General features: G+C 34.6%; 2 protein-coding genes across 2 annotated transcripts in view; one reads left to right on the top strand and one right to left on the bottom strand.

Annotated features, from left to right (window-relative positions):
* The first annotated feature begins 3,330 nt into the window (after window positions 1-3,330).
* On the top strand, window positions 3,331-8,110 carry LOC108729975 (odorant receptor coreceptor). The gene is made up of 6 exons (XM_018459387.1): window positions 3,331-3,405; window positions 6,300-6,427; window positions 6,505-6,576; window positions 7,383-7,494; window positions 7,616-7,723; window positions 7,892-8,110. Exons 1-6 carry the CDS (start codon window positions 3,331-3,333, stop codon window positions 8,108-8,110), a joined length of 714 nt encoding a protein of 237 aa, XP_018314889.1.
* Window positions 8,111-11,616: 3,506 nt separating this feature from the next.
* LOC108729974 (protein timeless homolog) overlaps window positions 11,617-16,910 on the bottom strand; it is a 44,027-nt gene continuing 38,733 nt past the window's right edge. Inside the window, 8 exon segments of the mRNA XM_018459386.1 lie at window positions 11,617-11,699; window positions 11,701-11,873; window positions 11,960-12,052; window positions 12,233-12,409; window positions 12,960-13,061; window positions 13,121-13,405; window positions 13,959-14,183; window positions 16,286-16,420. Of these exon segments, the coding sequence (XP_018314888.1) occupies window positions 11,646-11,699; window positions 11,701-11,873; window positions 11,960-12,052; window positions 12,233-12,409; window positions 12,960-13,061; window positions 13,121-13,405; window positions 13,959-14,183; window positions 16,286-16,420 (1,244 nt within the window). The 3' untranslated portion in view covers window positions 11,617-11,645.

Here is a 16,910-nt window from a genome sequence, read left to right as displayed (position 1 = left end):
GTGCGCATATGTACTACATTATTAAGTTATATATGGAAAGAAAAACTCAAATTATAATACATCTAGGGGAAAAACGATTTCGAAATACTTTCAAGTATTGAAATACTTTCCTTGATCCTCAATCTAATATTTTGCGCAAATTCGGCAGTCATTAATTATTATTCGTGCAAGAAACGCGGTCATCAAAGCGGAGGAGAAAAAAATTAGTGCTATTTCCTCATAATGCAACAATAAGTTCGCCGAGAGTTCTTTACACAGTATTGTCGCGTGCATCGGTGACAGTACGCGTGACGAACAATTACGTGTTTCGCTAGCTTTGACGTATCGGAGGCGTGTTGCTGACGACAGAGATGACGTTACCGATGCAACTAACCTACCGTAATCGAAAACATAATGGTGCATCAAACATAACCGGAGACTGGTAAATCTTTGGAACGGGGAAACACGACGGGCAAGCTGGTTCTTGCCGGTCGAGCACAACTCCGAGGTCATAGCTCGAGATTGTCATTACGGAGCCAATTATCTTGCTCGCGCGTATACTCGCCTGCTACCCGCGAACCTTATCAGCCGGCCTTCAATCGATCCTCTATGGATTGACAATTGGGTCGATTATGGTAAATACATTACACCAAACGCATCCGAGAGACCTGTCCATCGTGAGATAAAAAACGAATTTGACCATAAAGAAAGAGACCGTCAATAATAATTGATAATTAAAAACATAATAAGTGCAAATGTATTGTTATATAATTACAGACCAGTTTATTACTCATTATGATGATTAAAAGTGTAAAACGTTAATAAAGACGCTGCTGTAATTTTAATGTAATTTAAGTTAGGTAATTAAATATGTTAATGTTTTAACGAGAGTTTTATAAAATACAAACTGAGAGGTAGACATATATACAGCAAAGAATAATGCCTCAATACACTTACACTGAATTAATTATCTTATAGCATTCATTTCTCATTTCATCTTGCTATTTATCTACTTCATTCTCCATTTAGCTAGTATTACTGCATAATACAGGAATATTCGTTGACACCCAAAGTTAGAAGTAGTCAACGTTGCTGTTTACAACGAAAATGCGTCATACTTTATCATTGCAATAATCTTGCAAAATTACGGCTGATTTGCTCAATTCCGTCGATGGTATTTCACAATTGCATCAGGCCAGAGACCAGGTTCGTGTTATTTCAACTGCGACAGCCAGACGGTGTCGCTCACTGTCAACGAGAGATATCCTTGTATGAACAATGGACCAAATGTTAATTGTTGTTAATAAAGAGTCATGTATGTTGCTGTTGCAACGGCAAGCAGAGCCGCGGAAGAGGCTGCACCTGTACCAGCCGTGCGCGAAGCGCAAACACACCTGAAACCTTTGACCTTTTCATCGACGCTCGCCTCTCCTGCCAGCGACCATCGATCTTTCCCTTCGTCCGCCCCTTCGAGCCCTTCGTCGAACTGCAATCCCATCCCCAACAAGCGTCGTTGTGCAACACCGGGATACAACGGCATCCCTGAAAGCGAGATCGCGATCGGTGCACTTGATTTGATTATACGAGGATAAATATACGTTGATATTTGGCAATTCGTAGCTCTCAAACTTCGAATCCAAATGCGCGATAATGGTAGAAAGGAGATATTTAATCCCAATGGAGCACTGAAATGACCAAAAAATATAATAATTGTAACTGTTGCAACGCAACTCGTAACACAATTTGTGATGAACAATATAGTATAACATGTATAAAAATGTTTTGTCTTTATGTTGCATCATTCACCTTCAAAGACTCAATATAATTTCAATATAATATTTATGTACTTTTACTCGCGCGCAACATTTTCCAGATATCCAGTAACGTAGAAAAATGAGTTGTATCTTTGTGGCTGACTTCTGAAGTGAGAATTCCCCGCGGGTGCTGACGGAACGTTGGTCCAGCCCTGGTGGGTTTCACGAGGTGCGCTATTTTTGGTTTAATTGCGATCTCGCAAATATAGCGGTGCGAGCGCGTGGTACACGCCGTTGGGGGTATAGCGCGCGGAATAAGCGGAGCGGGTTTGGCCCGGTCCTTAATAGCCATCAATCATTGCCAAAATTCGGCAACGCGTCGGACAACACGAGCGGCAGGATACTATCACCAAAGTAGAGTTCTCCGGGACCAACGGGGCGCAAGGAGAGCACGGGGACAGGGGAAGGGACCGTGAGTGAGACACGGAACCCGTTCGATACTTCCGAAAACTCGGCCCGACCGCTCCACGCTCCGCTTGCATTCACACTAATCCACGTATTGCCAACACGACGTGCGCAAGCACTAACATGAATAAGGTAGTTGAATAACAGGAAAATGAATGGAATCAATGTAATGCATAGGCTGGTATTCATAGTTCGTTCCTATTTCAATCATCTTAAGTAATATTTTAAGATATTATTCTGTAACTGATTTATGACATCTTAAAACTGTACTTAAGACAGTCTTAAATAAGAATCGATTATACCGGTATTATTCCATAGAGACTTATTTGTTTTGAGCAGATTTAAAAATTACAACAAGGAAACTTGCTCTTTGTGATTAAAGTTCCATCACTGAATGTGTGCATAATTTTTGAAATTCATTAACCAAGAGAATTTGACTGGGAAATGATTCTTCTCATGTAAATCTTAAACTAGATATAACAAACCTTTCTAGAGTATATCCGACGTCTCTCGAAATTACATTTCTATCTAACAGCACTGATTACATTTCTCTATATCTTCGTTATAGATCGCGTTCGTGCACTGGTGGATTAAATAACTGGCTTCGATGTTTTCCTGCGGACATTCGTTCGCTGACGATGAGATACAAATCGAAAACGCGTCGATAACTGCAAAAGTCCTCGCGGACGCGTCAGTGGCAGATTTCAATTAGATTAAGAGCGAAATGCGATTACACGATTCCGCCTTTCATCGTATGTAACGGCTGATAGAGACGACGCGATACTGGCGGCAAACGGAAGCCAGGCAAGCTAGGGCCCGAAGATTAACCAAGGGAGTCGCTCACCTCCACCCACCCAGTCAGAAACACGCGTGCACAGAAGGGAATCAACGATCCTGCTTCCGGTGGTGACTCGGGAGATGTAATTAGATATCAAGTTTCACGCTCGGTCCTACGGCGAATCTATATCCGACTTCAAAGTACCTGCAAACTTCCAGCGCGACCGGGCCACGAGAAAAGTTTGCGCGGACACTTAATTGGAGAGTGTATCCGATGCGCGCTGCAAATGCTATTTGCATTTCAAACGAACCGATCTAATGACACGACGGAGACATTTATTTGCTTGCATAAATCATGCCCGAGATCCGAGCGACCGAGACACGCGCATTGCAGTTGCCGAGAACGTCCCACGATCCCGGAAACTCCGGGGTAAGTTGTCCCTAAGTACAAGGATCGCCTTGCAGAACGAAAATTGCTACGCGTGCAAATAGTACGAGTGGTATTGTATGACGCTGAGAGAATCGCTGCACGAGCTCTGTCACGTTAAAGTGTTAGAAATAGTCCTCTCTCATTACGTTATTATGATTTAAATTACACTGGAACTTCTTAATAACGTACCTCGAAATAGCGTGAATCATCCCCTCCATATGCGACGTACGTGAATAACGTAAGTGGGGATAACAATATATGCAGTAACGTAGCAGCTCGCGACGTGTTCGTGCAGGTTTGCGCAAAATTGTACTTTGGTGTATTTATTTTATTATTTAATATATATTTATTGTTATTGTTATAAATTAAAATTAAAAACACGATGACAAAAATTTTAATTTTTTTGTATAAGTACTTTAAGTATTCAAGATGATTTACACAAAATTTCATTACGATTTGAAGATTAGTTACAAAGGTAGAAAAAAATAAGTATTTTGTTTATTTACAGAACAACTAATCTCTGTGCATCGCAATGTAACTTTACATAAAGTATCTCGAATACTTAAGTACTTACACAAAAAACTTGAGATTTTTGTCATTATTTTATAATAAATTTCCATATGTTTCTATTAGAACGCAAATATAAAAAATACTACTTCTTATGGAAATAACTTTTGATCCAGATGGTGAATCGTTAAATTTTGTGTATTTCTTTTGAATGCGATCTAAAATAATTTGTAATTTTTTCATCATTTTGAAAATATGTGTAATATATATCCTTAAAGTGCTTGCTGAAATGATACCGTAACTATCCTGGATTTCGGTTTGGGAGTTACCTCGATATAGCGCACTCAGAGTCCCCGAGCGCGCGCTATTATGAGGTTCCAGTATAGTAGATTAATATAACGCAATGCACAGAGAAATATTTTCCAATACACTGGTGAAAAATTTATATTAATCATCAGCCATGTGGAATTTTGTCAGCATCTGAGTCTTTAAGTTTCAGTAAAGATTTTTATATTGTTCTCGACTGTCTAAAAATCTAAAAAAAAGTACTTGCAAATTTGTGAAAGCTTTAATAACGAGTTTTTACTATCATAGAAGTCGGATTGCATTTTACTTATTTTTTTACAGATTTAAATTTATCTACCAGAAATTACAATCAAAATATTAATTGTGCCTTCAAAGTCTAACTTATGTCCGTATTCATAGTCAGGTCTTATATTTAAAGCTTCTTTAAATTTATCTTTAGATATTTTACGAATTATTTCATTGATTACTGAGCATCTAAAGATAAATTTAAGGAAGCCTTAAGTACAAGGTACTGACTATGAATACGGGCATTAATCGATCGAAGGGTAACGTCATCATAATACCTATCAAATACAATAGTCAAATATGTTTATATTATTTATATTATTATATCAATAGCACTATTATACACAGAAATTACAAGACATCGAGTGTATAAAGTAGTCGTCAGAAATTACTAATCAGAAAAAAAAATTGTAAATCTTATCATTATTATACGTATTTCGAATCAGCTGTGATAATTTTCTCGCGACGAGATACTTTTACTTATAAACAGAAACAAGAGCCTTTATCTTCTGTTTGCCGATTACACGAACGTGTTCGCCGCATGTACAATCCACCGATAAAACTCACCGCCTCGTGAGACTGTCCGTGAGCCGGACCGTGTACGTACATACGCGAGTCTCAGGTCGTCTGACGTAACGTACGTAATTGTCCGGTGTACATGTATCCGGGGAATATGCGAAACAAGAGCCGTATTATGTTCCTCGCGTACTTGCGCGAAACCAAGTATCTTTTCGCGCGAATGAACTGTACGAATACACGGACACACATCTTCAGGCAAAGGATGGTTCTCGTTTTGATTTTTCAGATATGCATTCGCCCACCCCTCTCCTCTTTCTAAATATGAATCGCAAGAGCGAGAATAACAAAGCGTGCAGAAGAGAAGACATAATATCTTTAGAGTATTACATTGCGAATTTGCTTTTGGTACTCGGATATGCCTGTATCTGGCCCGTCAAATCATTTTCGCTTCTTAAAATATTACTTTCAACGGCAGCAACGATTGTATTCATATTGACAAACTTCCTGCTTCTGTTCTCGGAAATAGTGGCGCTTACGATGAACAATGATCTGAAATTATTTGCTAACATCATTGGAGTAATCGGCATGCATGTCGTGGGTCTAATAAAATGGTGTTATTGTATACGGAAAAATAGAGAAATCATCGATCTTGTGGAGAAGTTAGAAAAATGTCATGTACTTTGCCAACGTATCGATAACAGCGAGGAAGGTACGTCAATTAACTATTATTGCCAGTAACTTATTTGTGTTTTTCAATATAAAGTTTTTAAAATATCGCGGCAGATATATTATAAATCACTTTCCGTCAGAGATGAATAAAGAAAGATTGTATTATTAATTACGTTGCATCGTACAACTTTTGATGCTTCATACTTATTGTTAGTGAATATTTATGAGATAATTTTCCACACTGTATGTTGATTTAAAAAATGCAATCTACGTTCTTTAATATAATAGTTTTTTTTATAAATCATTAATATTTAAAATTATTTATGTATATTGAAATTGCTAATGAAAAATTTTTATTAGGATATCGAATATATAGGAATGAAATGGAACACACGCGTAAATATTCTAATTTCTTTGTGTGCTGTTGGACGTTTGCTTGCATTTACGGCGTTCTACATTGGTGTGCCAATCCATTGCTCCTAGAATGGGCACCCAATCAGATAAATTCAATTAATCAAACATTAAAAAAAAGAAATTTACCGTATGTCGGATGGTATCCGATAAATACCAACGATATTTATAATTATGTTTGCCTATATCTCATGCAGATAATCGGCGGAATATCTTCTGCGCTTGGAATTATTTGCTACGACACTTTTTACGTCACCACGTTGATGGTCATCTGCGCACAATTTCAATACATCAATATCATATTGATGAAAATCGATTTTGACAAGTATTATTTGTTATGTACGATTATTTTAAAACAAACTCTTTAATTATGAGAAAATAAAATATTTTTGGAAATTACAGCGTGCCAGAAGCTATCTTCGTTCTCGAGAACAAATTAAAGAATTGCGTGAATTGTCATACGGAGATTATAAAGTAATGTTTTCACTTAGATTATGTTGCAAAATCATAATATAATATTGTTATATTTATACATTATGTAATTATGTAATATCTTATGAATCTAAAATATCTATTAATATTATATTAATAATACTCGGTAAAAAATTTTTCATGCATCAATATATATAAATATGTATAAACATGTATAAATATTCATAAACATATATAATTATGTATGAGATATGTTCATACATATTTATACATCCGTCTTCAGTTTGTAAAATTACTTTTTAATGTACTAACAATAATAATAATAATAACAATGAGAAAACATCAAAAATAATTAAAAGGAAAATTTTCGCGTTGTTTGTTTTAGAAAAAATCAAGTTTGGAAAAATGTAAAAGAATTGCTCATATATATTGCATGTAAAATTATACATATGTTATGTAAGAGCAAATTTTTTTATATTTTTCCAAACTTGATTTTTTCTGAAAAAAAAAAAAAAACAATGTGAAAATAGTCCCATTAATTATTTTTGATGTTTTTTCAATATTATTATTATTTTTAGTACACTAAAAAGTAATTTTACAAAAGAAAGAGATGTATGGACATATTTCATGTATAATTATATATAATTATGAATATTTATGCGTGTTTATGTATGTTTATACATATTTATACATATATTAATGTATAAAAAATTTTTTACCGGGTATGGTTTATGTTTCATTAATAATTTTGTGTCTCTCTCAATTAAACCTTTGATATTTGATTGTATATCGCAATTTCGAAATAATCCTTTGTTAATCGCATTTAAGAAATATGTATATATTTCTAGATTTCTAAAAATGTTGCAAACCTTTAGCGGTCCAACAATGTTCGTGCAATGCATCGAAACATTAATTATCATTTGTTTAGTCTCATTCGAAGCATCAGCGATTAAAGTTGCGGTACGAATTATTTTACAAAGTATTGTATTCGACGACACGCATATTTGATGCACCCGAATATTCTGTATATTTAATGCTGTCATTAGAATTATTAAACTACAATGTTTATACATCTCGACAGATTGATATGGAATCTATTTTGAAATTATGGTCTTTGCTTGAATATTTTTTATGTGCCGCCTTTCAACTGTATGTTTTCTGTTTCTTTGTCACTCAACTCGAACATTTGGTTAGTTCCATTTATGTCAAGAGGTACTAAAATCTTTCTTCTACTGTACTCTTAAGAGCTTTAAAATGAGAACAATGTACAGTAATGAATAACAATCTAGAATTATTAAATACAACGGTATTTTATATTACCCACTCTACATTAATTTTAATTTTTATACCATTCTAGGGCTTGCAAATTGCGCATTCAGTATATTCTTGTGGATGGGAGTTTATGGCCATTGAAAAAAGAGAGCAAATGGATTTCGGAAAGCAATTAAAACTTTATAACGTCGGTCGATTAGTACAAACGATTATGGTACGAGCACAGAGGCCGATTGTTTTAACCGGTGGCCCATTTTACGTTCTCTCATTGGAAACTTTCAGAGTTGTAAGCAATGTTATGTGAGACAATTTTTATATATTTGTTTAATTCATTTTATATTATTCCTAGAATTCCATATATAACTTTCCAAAACGTACAAATTCCACAGAATTTTTGATTTCTTTTTGCAGTATTATTATATATGCAAAGAATGTTTTATTATTAATAAATATTATAGTATTTTATTTATCATATATATATTTTCGCATAAAGTATTTTTACGAAACTATAAAAATTTATACGTATAAATATAAATCAAATGTAAAATGCCTATGATTTTCCGCTTGATTGTTGATGTGCAAATAATATTTATAAAGCGACACACAAAGTTAAATTCAAAAACAATAGGAACGTATTTTCCAACGAAATTAACTCCAACTGTTTGTGAATTATATCTTATCGCTTTATAAATATGTTATTTACGCACCAACAACCACGAAAGTTCATATAGGCTTTTTACATTTGATTTATTTTTGGAGCTACACAAAACCCTTTTTACTTTTATATTAATAAATGTAAATCATGAGAATGGATTACAATTGTGTATTAATTCATGCAATAAAAAATTTACGAGTCTTTATTCTGAAATAAAAATATAAACTTTATGTTACAGATAATAAGTATGGCAATGTCAAATTCTATAATGTTACGCACTATTTCTGATATAAATGAATGAATTAAAATTTATAGCTTAATATCTCTTTGTTTTTAATATATAAGAACCTTGTAAATATATTTGATAGTAACAGTTGAAATGGAATGTGTGTATTGTAATTGATTACAAATACATAATACCTATAATTCTCTACATACTTCTACAATGCAATGTTAAAAAATGTTTTACGTAAAAAATAGAGCTATTCTCATATAAATAATTTTCTTTTATCTAAATATTTAAACATCAGATGATATGAATCTAAAATTGAACATTGCTCATACGAGATTAGTGACTGACAGAAACTTGTTTGTATTTATACTTTCCTAATAAGATGGCGATACACAACCGACAGATGATTCGTGTAATTAATGTGAATATAAATACAGAATGTCGATTGTTCAAATAATTTAAAAGAAATGTAAATTTTTTTATATAAAGTACATAGAGATAGTTAATCTATGATTTATTATCTTTTTCACATTTCAACTACATATTGAAAATCATTTTATATCTCTTATTTTATCATTCATTCTGAATAATATTTTAGAGACTAATTATTTATTATATTATAGTATTAATAATGTAAAACAATTTTCAAGTGTTAAATAAATTAATTAAGGTTTAAATGTCACTGCGATCTCTTTCTAGACACAAAACTATAAAGATTGATATCAGTAAATGTTACACAGTCGCTTAAATGTGTCCGACTCTTCTTTATTATTTTAAGTTTTAGATATAATTAAGAAGAAAATTAATTTCAACAATTTTTATTTAGATGTTTAAAAGAGATTGTTATATACTGTATATTCGTTTTAGATTGATAGTACCTTCGTTGTATGTCTGATTCCTTTTTGTCTGATCTGTTTGCTTTTAAAAATCGTCTCACAATTCCATTGCACCGTACCTGGCTAAAGGTATAGATATAGAATGTACGGAGAGGGGGAAGAATACGGATGTGGAAGGGTGCGCCGATAGAGTGGGGATACCGTTCACAAAGAGAGAGGAGATGCCATCCACCTACAACCGTATAAGAAGCCCGCGCTTCTACCCGGAGATCATAAGAAACGTGTTGGCTGCGGTCTACTAACTCTTTCGCATGCTATCTTATCACGGCAGCTACGTGTCCTGACCGTAGCGTCCGTAGCACCTCGGATTCCACGTGGAGTGGACTCGCCGCAACGGTTTACTTCCTACTGTGTCATGCATACCTGGCATCTAAAAGTTGAGATTAGAATGCACGTAGTCACCCTTCTGGAATCTGGTCGTTCTACAGTGACGAAGATGACGGAACGATGATCGGCGTCTCTAGTTACCACTGTAGACATGTCCCTCTCGAACGCAAGTAGATGCTGCTTGCTGCTCATAGATGCATTCAGACTCTGCTTACTGTTCGTCAGCTACTCCTGATAGGTAGCGCCAATATTTTCGCTGAGGTTCGATTTCATATTACAATAACAGTAATAAAGGAATCAATAAAGGTAAGAAAAGAAATGTGTTCTTATGTATATTTTTTATATACATAAGATTTGTAAACATAAAATAAAGGACAAAAAATAAGATAAATGATAAAATAACAATAAAAATATAATAAAAAATATAGTATTATAAGAAAACATACATGGACAACATAAAATAAAGTAAGAAGCAGAAATATTATAAAAGGAAATCAATGAACAGGAATTTTGTTTCTTTTATCATTAAATACATGTATTATTTAAATGATTTAGATATAATAAAATAATAAGTGATAAAATAAATATGAAATATAAAAATAATAATGTAATGAAATAATAAAATAATATAAGAATTAGAAATGAAGAAAATAAAGGAAAAGATATCAATCGACGTCTTATCGAATTGGCGATTAGTTATGCATATAAATTTACATAAGGCTTGGCGTCTTGTCACACGTGACAACATATTCGCGACTAGATTCGCAGCTAGGCGTTTTTCACGATTCTTGACCCGGCATGATTTCCTGATCGTATATCCGCGAGTCCTGTTGTATCGATTCTCTCTTGGTCTGTGGATGGTCGATAGCCGTCAAAGGTGGGCATCGAAAAAGGTGAGAGCTGGTCTTTCGTCGCACGATTACGTCTCGATGCACACGTACGTATCGTTAACACTCGCCAAGACTCCTCACCTGCCCATCAAAAGACATAAAGTCAGCCGCATTGACCAACCGCTGAACCGGGAAACACGTGATCGAGGAGGTTGATCGCGCAACGCGAGACTGTTTAGGTCGTCACGTGACCAGGGTCGATGACCTACAGCCAACGGCGCGGTAACGCTGAAGATACCTTCGCCAGTCGGCACCGCCGCGCTCGCATGTTCTCTTCGTCGTTCCTTGGCGAAATGTGGACGCCTTTCAGGAACTGTTTTTCTTGGCACCCTGGAGTGTATGCTGGGTACCACTGATTGTTCGCAAGGGCTTACCGCGATGAGGAGCACGTGGGACCTTGACGAAGCTATTGAACGCCTAGGATGTATGTTCCAGTACGAGCGCTCGCGGATAAAGCCGGTACCTGTAAATCTCTCGATTTTCGCCTTCCCAACTGAAGTTAACAATGTTAAAGCTGTAACATTCGTATCTCAAAATTGAATTAAAAATAAATTTAGTTCTCAACATATAGCATAATTATGTTAATTATGATTTTCACTAACTTAAAATTGAACATTTATCTCGATTTTTTTTTATCGCAGCAATTTTTAATCTTAGTAAAGTATATTTATTATAGTAGAATAATCGATAAAATGTATTTTAATTTAATTCTTGTCTTAATTATTATTTCAGTTAAGGGATTGAATAAAAGATGTAAAAGAATATGTTGTGATATATTATAACATTTTGAATGTTCAAGAATATTTTAAATATCTAGAATAACGAATATATAAATTCTCCTAATCTTCTTCGACGCTTATTATTATGCGAGATAATGCGGGCCGTTCAGATCGCAACATTGGGTAATGATTCTTCATCATCGCTAATTATTACGCGAGCGCCACTTGCTTCGGTATAATTACTTCTTAGCGGCTCTTCCTCCTCGTCACTATCGAGTAGTCGACGTTTCTTAGTAGACGGTTTATCCTTATCAGATGAAGAATCGGATCTATCTCTCTTTATGTCGTCTGTAAAATTTACGGAAATTTACGATTAATGCGTGATCAGTAATAAAAGGGTCGATCGATTCCTATTTTTTATCAGCAATACTGACCGTTCTTATCATCGACATCTCTTTCAATTTCCATTTCCGATTCAGAGGAATCGTCGAGCACCCTTATTCGATTTCTCATCTTGCTTATGCTTTCTAAAATTTTGTATTAGTGTGAATATTATGACTAATGTCTAAAAGTTTAACTTGATAAATTTATTTGTCGGTAAACTCATGATAAAGGAACAGTGGTTTACTAGTTCGAGTAACAGAGGGCGAGGAAATGTTATTCTGTGTCGCTTATTCATTAGAATAGTTAAATTGATAGTAAAGTACCTTTATTTGTTTTTACTGGAACTTTCGCTTCGTCATTTTTTTCTATAATTTCTACTTCATCATTTTTTTCTGTAACTTCTGTTTCATCACTTTTGTTGTTTAATGTCAATGTTTTAGATTTCTGTGATTGAATTTTAGTGGATATTTCTGACTGTTCGGAAGTTGATGGTTTTGGTTCTAAAAATAATTCAACATTTTTTTTTTATAGATTTTTATACATTATGAAAGTAAGAAATCGTATATTTTAATCTTAGAATGCTACACATACTTTTTTTACATCTGAAAATTCATCCACATAATTAGGAATCCCCCCTTTAACATTTTTTATTTTATATATATTCTATAAGTTGCAAAGTGTAGAATAACTGAACTAACACTATTTTAATATAAAAAAAATAAACTTTTATTAAATATTATGTTAAACTATTAAAATTTTAATCAAAAAAGTTATACTAAATTTGAATTAGCACTAAGATAAAAATTTATCCACAGTAACATTCCAGGATTAAATGTACGCGCGCTGCCATGATAAATCTCAATTTGAAAAACTTTTGAAATTAGTTCATAAAAAAGTAACTTATAAATTTTAATTTAAATCAATGATAAATTGATTGCCTTTCAGGCAGCTCGGAAAATATTTTGTGATAACATGTAAAGTTTTTCTGCGAAAAATCTCTATGATGATACATATTTTTCCGATAAGGTTACCAAAAAAGTATGCACTGACCTCTGGGCGCAAAGAACTTTTTAACGTGCTCGAACACATCGATATCATCTTCGCTGTCATCATCCATCTTTTCATCAGTATCGGAATGATCTTTACGCGTTTCTAAAATATGCTTCGGTAAATGATCGTCATTCGAACATCACATTTGCTAAACCACTTACCCTCAACAATGAATTCGCCGGCTAAAGCGTCTTCGATGAGTTTGTAGCGTTTTTGAAGTATGGTTGTAAGTATATTCGCTGGGATACGCCAGTAAGATTCCTGGCCATCAGCCGGTGGCACAAATCCCATGGCGCGAAGGAGCTTTTGAAAACTCGGTGAATCCATCGCGGCCAACGAGTAATCTGTCAGTGGCACCAAGGGTATGCCCTCGGAGCTCTCTTCGTCACGTTCGTCCAAAACGTCTTGCAGAGATTCCTTGATCCATTCCAACGCCTCTCCCATGTCTGATTTAACGCGAGATTTTTTTTCGAGAGTTTTCAAATTAATGTAATTTCTTTTAACAAGTTAGTTTTGCTAGCCGATAATAGTCAATTAAATATTATTTGTTAGTCCTTAGTTGATTAATCGAATAATATAATATTTCAAAAAAAGATGCAATATTTTATAATTCTTTTGGACACTTTATAAATATTATAAATTACTATATTATTCGCAAATTATTCAAAGTAGATTTGCATAACAGAATTAGAATGATAAATCTCCTCTAAAAACAACTTCTTTTTTTGTAGGATTCACGAAGCTCGTAACGTGACATACTCCAAACAGTGACTTGAGAAGCTGTTTTTCCGACAAGTCATCTCTTTTTTTTCTGCGCAATGGCTTCTGCAAATCATCGTTGTCCCTTTTCTCCGGCAAGGAGAACATTTATCCTGCGTGAAGGAAGCGAGGGATATGTTGCACGCGCCGTTCTCTTGCGACAAGTACGCTCTCATTAATCACAAAAACGCGGATGCACGTCAGAAGGGAGGAAGACCATGAGAGGGCAGCGATACTTACTCCCGTCGATGACGTCCTTCAAGAGACCGGATAATTGTGCATCCGTGTAAACGATCGTCGGTAGCTTCCTCCTGTTCCATTGCTTCTTTTTTATCGGCTCCTCACTTCGTCGAGGCGCGCCGCGCTTCGAGGATTTTCGAGTTTCTTCGCCATCTTCGTCGTTGGTGGCTGAACTTTCGTTCCCGTCAGAATTACTGGCAGCTTGCGTTTCCCACGACGATTTACCTTTGCGCACAATGCATGGAAACGATGTGAACCTTTCTCGAGCGAGCGTTCATCAGCGTGTGTAAAGCGCGTCGTGCAATGTCGCACGTATATGTGTACGCGAGATATTTCACGTTACATTAAATAAATCTCGAACATGACATTAAAGAAAGTATAAAATATATAAATTTAAACTCTTTTTCTATAGATCTCATACGAAAGTATGACTCTGAAATATAATTTGATATGATCCAAATTTGTTTTGAATCTATATCATTTATATTATGTACAATTCTCTTTTTACAAAAAAATGTTAATTTTTAAATATTAATTTGTCTAAAAATTTTGACTTGATTGAAAAAGAAATATTTTTGTAATCCGAATAATTTATGTTCTCTGGCATTCTCTTGTCTACGCACGTAAAATATATCATGCTTGGTGTTTCTTTTCTAAGAGAATGTACTATCAGATTTGACATATCTGTACTCAGAATATTAATTGAGTGTACCTATTCTGTTTCCTACGAAAAACAATCATATTTTCTATACAGAATAGTCCCATCTGGGCTAGAGAGATTGCATCAAAACACGACATTGAGGGAAAATGTTATTTCAAACACACATACGGTGAACCAAAACTTCTCGGCAATGCTTCATCTCTCTGCAGTATATCTATGATATGAGCTATCTCAATGCATTGAATACAAATAAGGGGCATGAGAGAGGAAAACAATATCCATGATAAATATGAAATTCCTTCCAGCACCATAATAGGAAGCTAAGGGAAGTGATATTGGTCCAAGAACGGCGAAAGTGCGGCTGGAATTCGCAGCCAATATTAAATAACAAGATTGATATTCCGTGATAATATCGTTCAAATATGAGCAACAGAAATAAAAAGACAACGTGAATATTATTTCGAGTATTTGAAAAAAATTGGATAGGAACAAATTTGCTTGAAGAGCACATCGCGTTCATGTAAAAAAAAAAAGAAACGAAATATGTTCGAGTCTTATATCTAACTATTTTTAATGAAAATAAATAACACATTGAATATTTACTATAGTTTGATATTGATAATTTTATATTATATTTTATAATTTGTTACCGCAACTATTTTCTGTTTTTGACAAAGAAAATATACTCTGTGTGTGAATTCTGAAATATTAAAAATTGTGAAAAAAGTGACGTTTATTATTTCAACTGTAAATAAATCTACGCGAATGTTTTGAAGATTGATTGTTACATGATTGCAGAATAACCACATGGTAGGTATAAATGTTTAGCAGTTCGATAAATTTAGATCACCAGAATAGTTCTCAGTTGGGGGGGAGGGGGGAACGCACATTCCGATTCCATAATAACTTCTATCGTGCTAAACCCGTAATTGCGTAATTGTAGGTATAACCCGTTAAACAAAGGGATTTAAATATTGTAATAATTTAATAAAAAATACACAATAATGCATGTTGCGATTTTAGTAATTACACAATATCTATCTGTAGTATAATTAAATACCTGAATTTATAAATTAACATTCCTTGTTCATAGTTGAAACATTTTGTGTTATAATCAAGATTTTTAGGAAATATTAATTAAATCTAATCTGCTTATCGCGCAGTTTAACATTTTCTTATTTTCATAATATTGGGATAAAAAATGGAACAATTAACATACGTTATAGGTACAAAATTCTCGTGGAATCGCACTCGCTTCACTTGCGAGTAATAAAAAAGGAAAACAGAAGCAAATCTCGCAAATATATACGAGCGGACTTGTCTTCGCTGGTAATATCGACGAAAGGTTTTTTTCTCTTCCCAGTTTGTAAGAAATCGATATAGAAGAACGAAAAGAATTCTGTACAAATTGATCTTTACTCCTTCTCGCTTCCTCTTCTCTCTCTCTCTCTCTCTCTCTCGTCACGTCGTTTCGCTTTCCCCGTTGAAAGCGAGTCGCTCTATGCAGTCGTCGGCAATGGCGTTACTAGAAGACTGATCGAATGGGAATAGTCGCGGAATCGGAGGATAGTAAGAAAGACAGATGCGAATGGAATAGGATGGGATTGGTCGGAACAAGGGATGCTCCAGACCGGATAAGGGAGGAAGAACGAATAAGTATACTCACCCTGGTTGCTCTTTCTGGATCGCTTTTTGCGCAACTCTTTGCGATCCTGCACCAATCCTAATTCCAGAAGCTTCTCCTTGATCTTCGGCTTCGGTCGCTTTATTCTAAGTTCGTTGAAAATCAAATCCACGGGATCTGTCAAGGACACAGTAGTTTCGATTTTTATAGCGTCGTCAGAAAGCTGTGCGGCACGAATGATAGGAAGGCTTCGTGGGAGAATCGTGCGAGGGAAGGTCAAGACGACTGTCGGAGATTTTGAAGGGATTTAAAGTTAAATCAATTAGAGCTTACGAAGGGACTTTATCTAAAGGGGCGGACTTTATTTCACGTCGACGAAATGTATTTATAAGTCAATTGGACGTCGCTCTTTACGTACTTATACTTAATTTAACTTCTCGAAAGATTATAAGATATGTTACGTATAAACGCGATTCCGATATTAAGCGTAAATTCGTGTTCGTAAGATTTGTAATGGAACAAATTCAATTTAAAAAAGAATCATCTCTCTTTTATGACATGACATTTTGTGAATATTTTTGTCTGCCCGTTGGGAAGTTGGTAGTTCTAAGGTTAATAACCGCGGAGTAAGAACACGGCAGAATATAAAACACTTTACGGAAATTTT

Source organism: Mycetomoellerius zeteki, unplaced genomic scaffold (genome assembly GCF_001594055.1).
Source record: "Mycetomoellerius zeteki isolate Tzet28-1 unplaced genomic scaffold, Tzet1.0 scaffold821, whole genome shotgun sequence".
In the NCBI taxonomy this organism is placed as follows: Eukaryota; Metazoa; Arthropoda; class Insecta; order Hymenoptera; family Formicidae; genus Mycetomoellerius; species Mycetomoellerius zeteki.
Note: the sequence above shows the minus strand (reverse complement) of the source record. Positions and strands in the feature narration are given on the sequence as shown.

Coding starts and splice junctions, on each gene's coding strand:
- LOC108729975 (XM_018459387.1), top strand. CDS start 3,331: ATGCCCGAGATCCGAGCGACCGAGACACGCGCATTGCAGTTGCCGAGA. Junction 6,428..6,504: donor ATGAAAATCGATTTTGACAA/GTATTATTTGTT, acceptor TGGAAATTACAG/CGTGCCAGAAGCTATCTTCG. Junction 7,495..7,615: donor CATCAGCGATTAAAGTTGCG/GTACGAATTATT, acceptor ACATCTCGACAG/ATTGATATGGAATCTATTTT.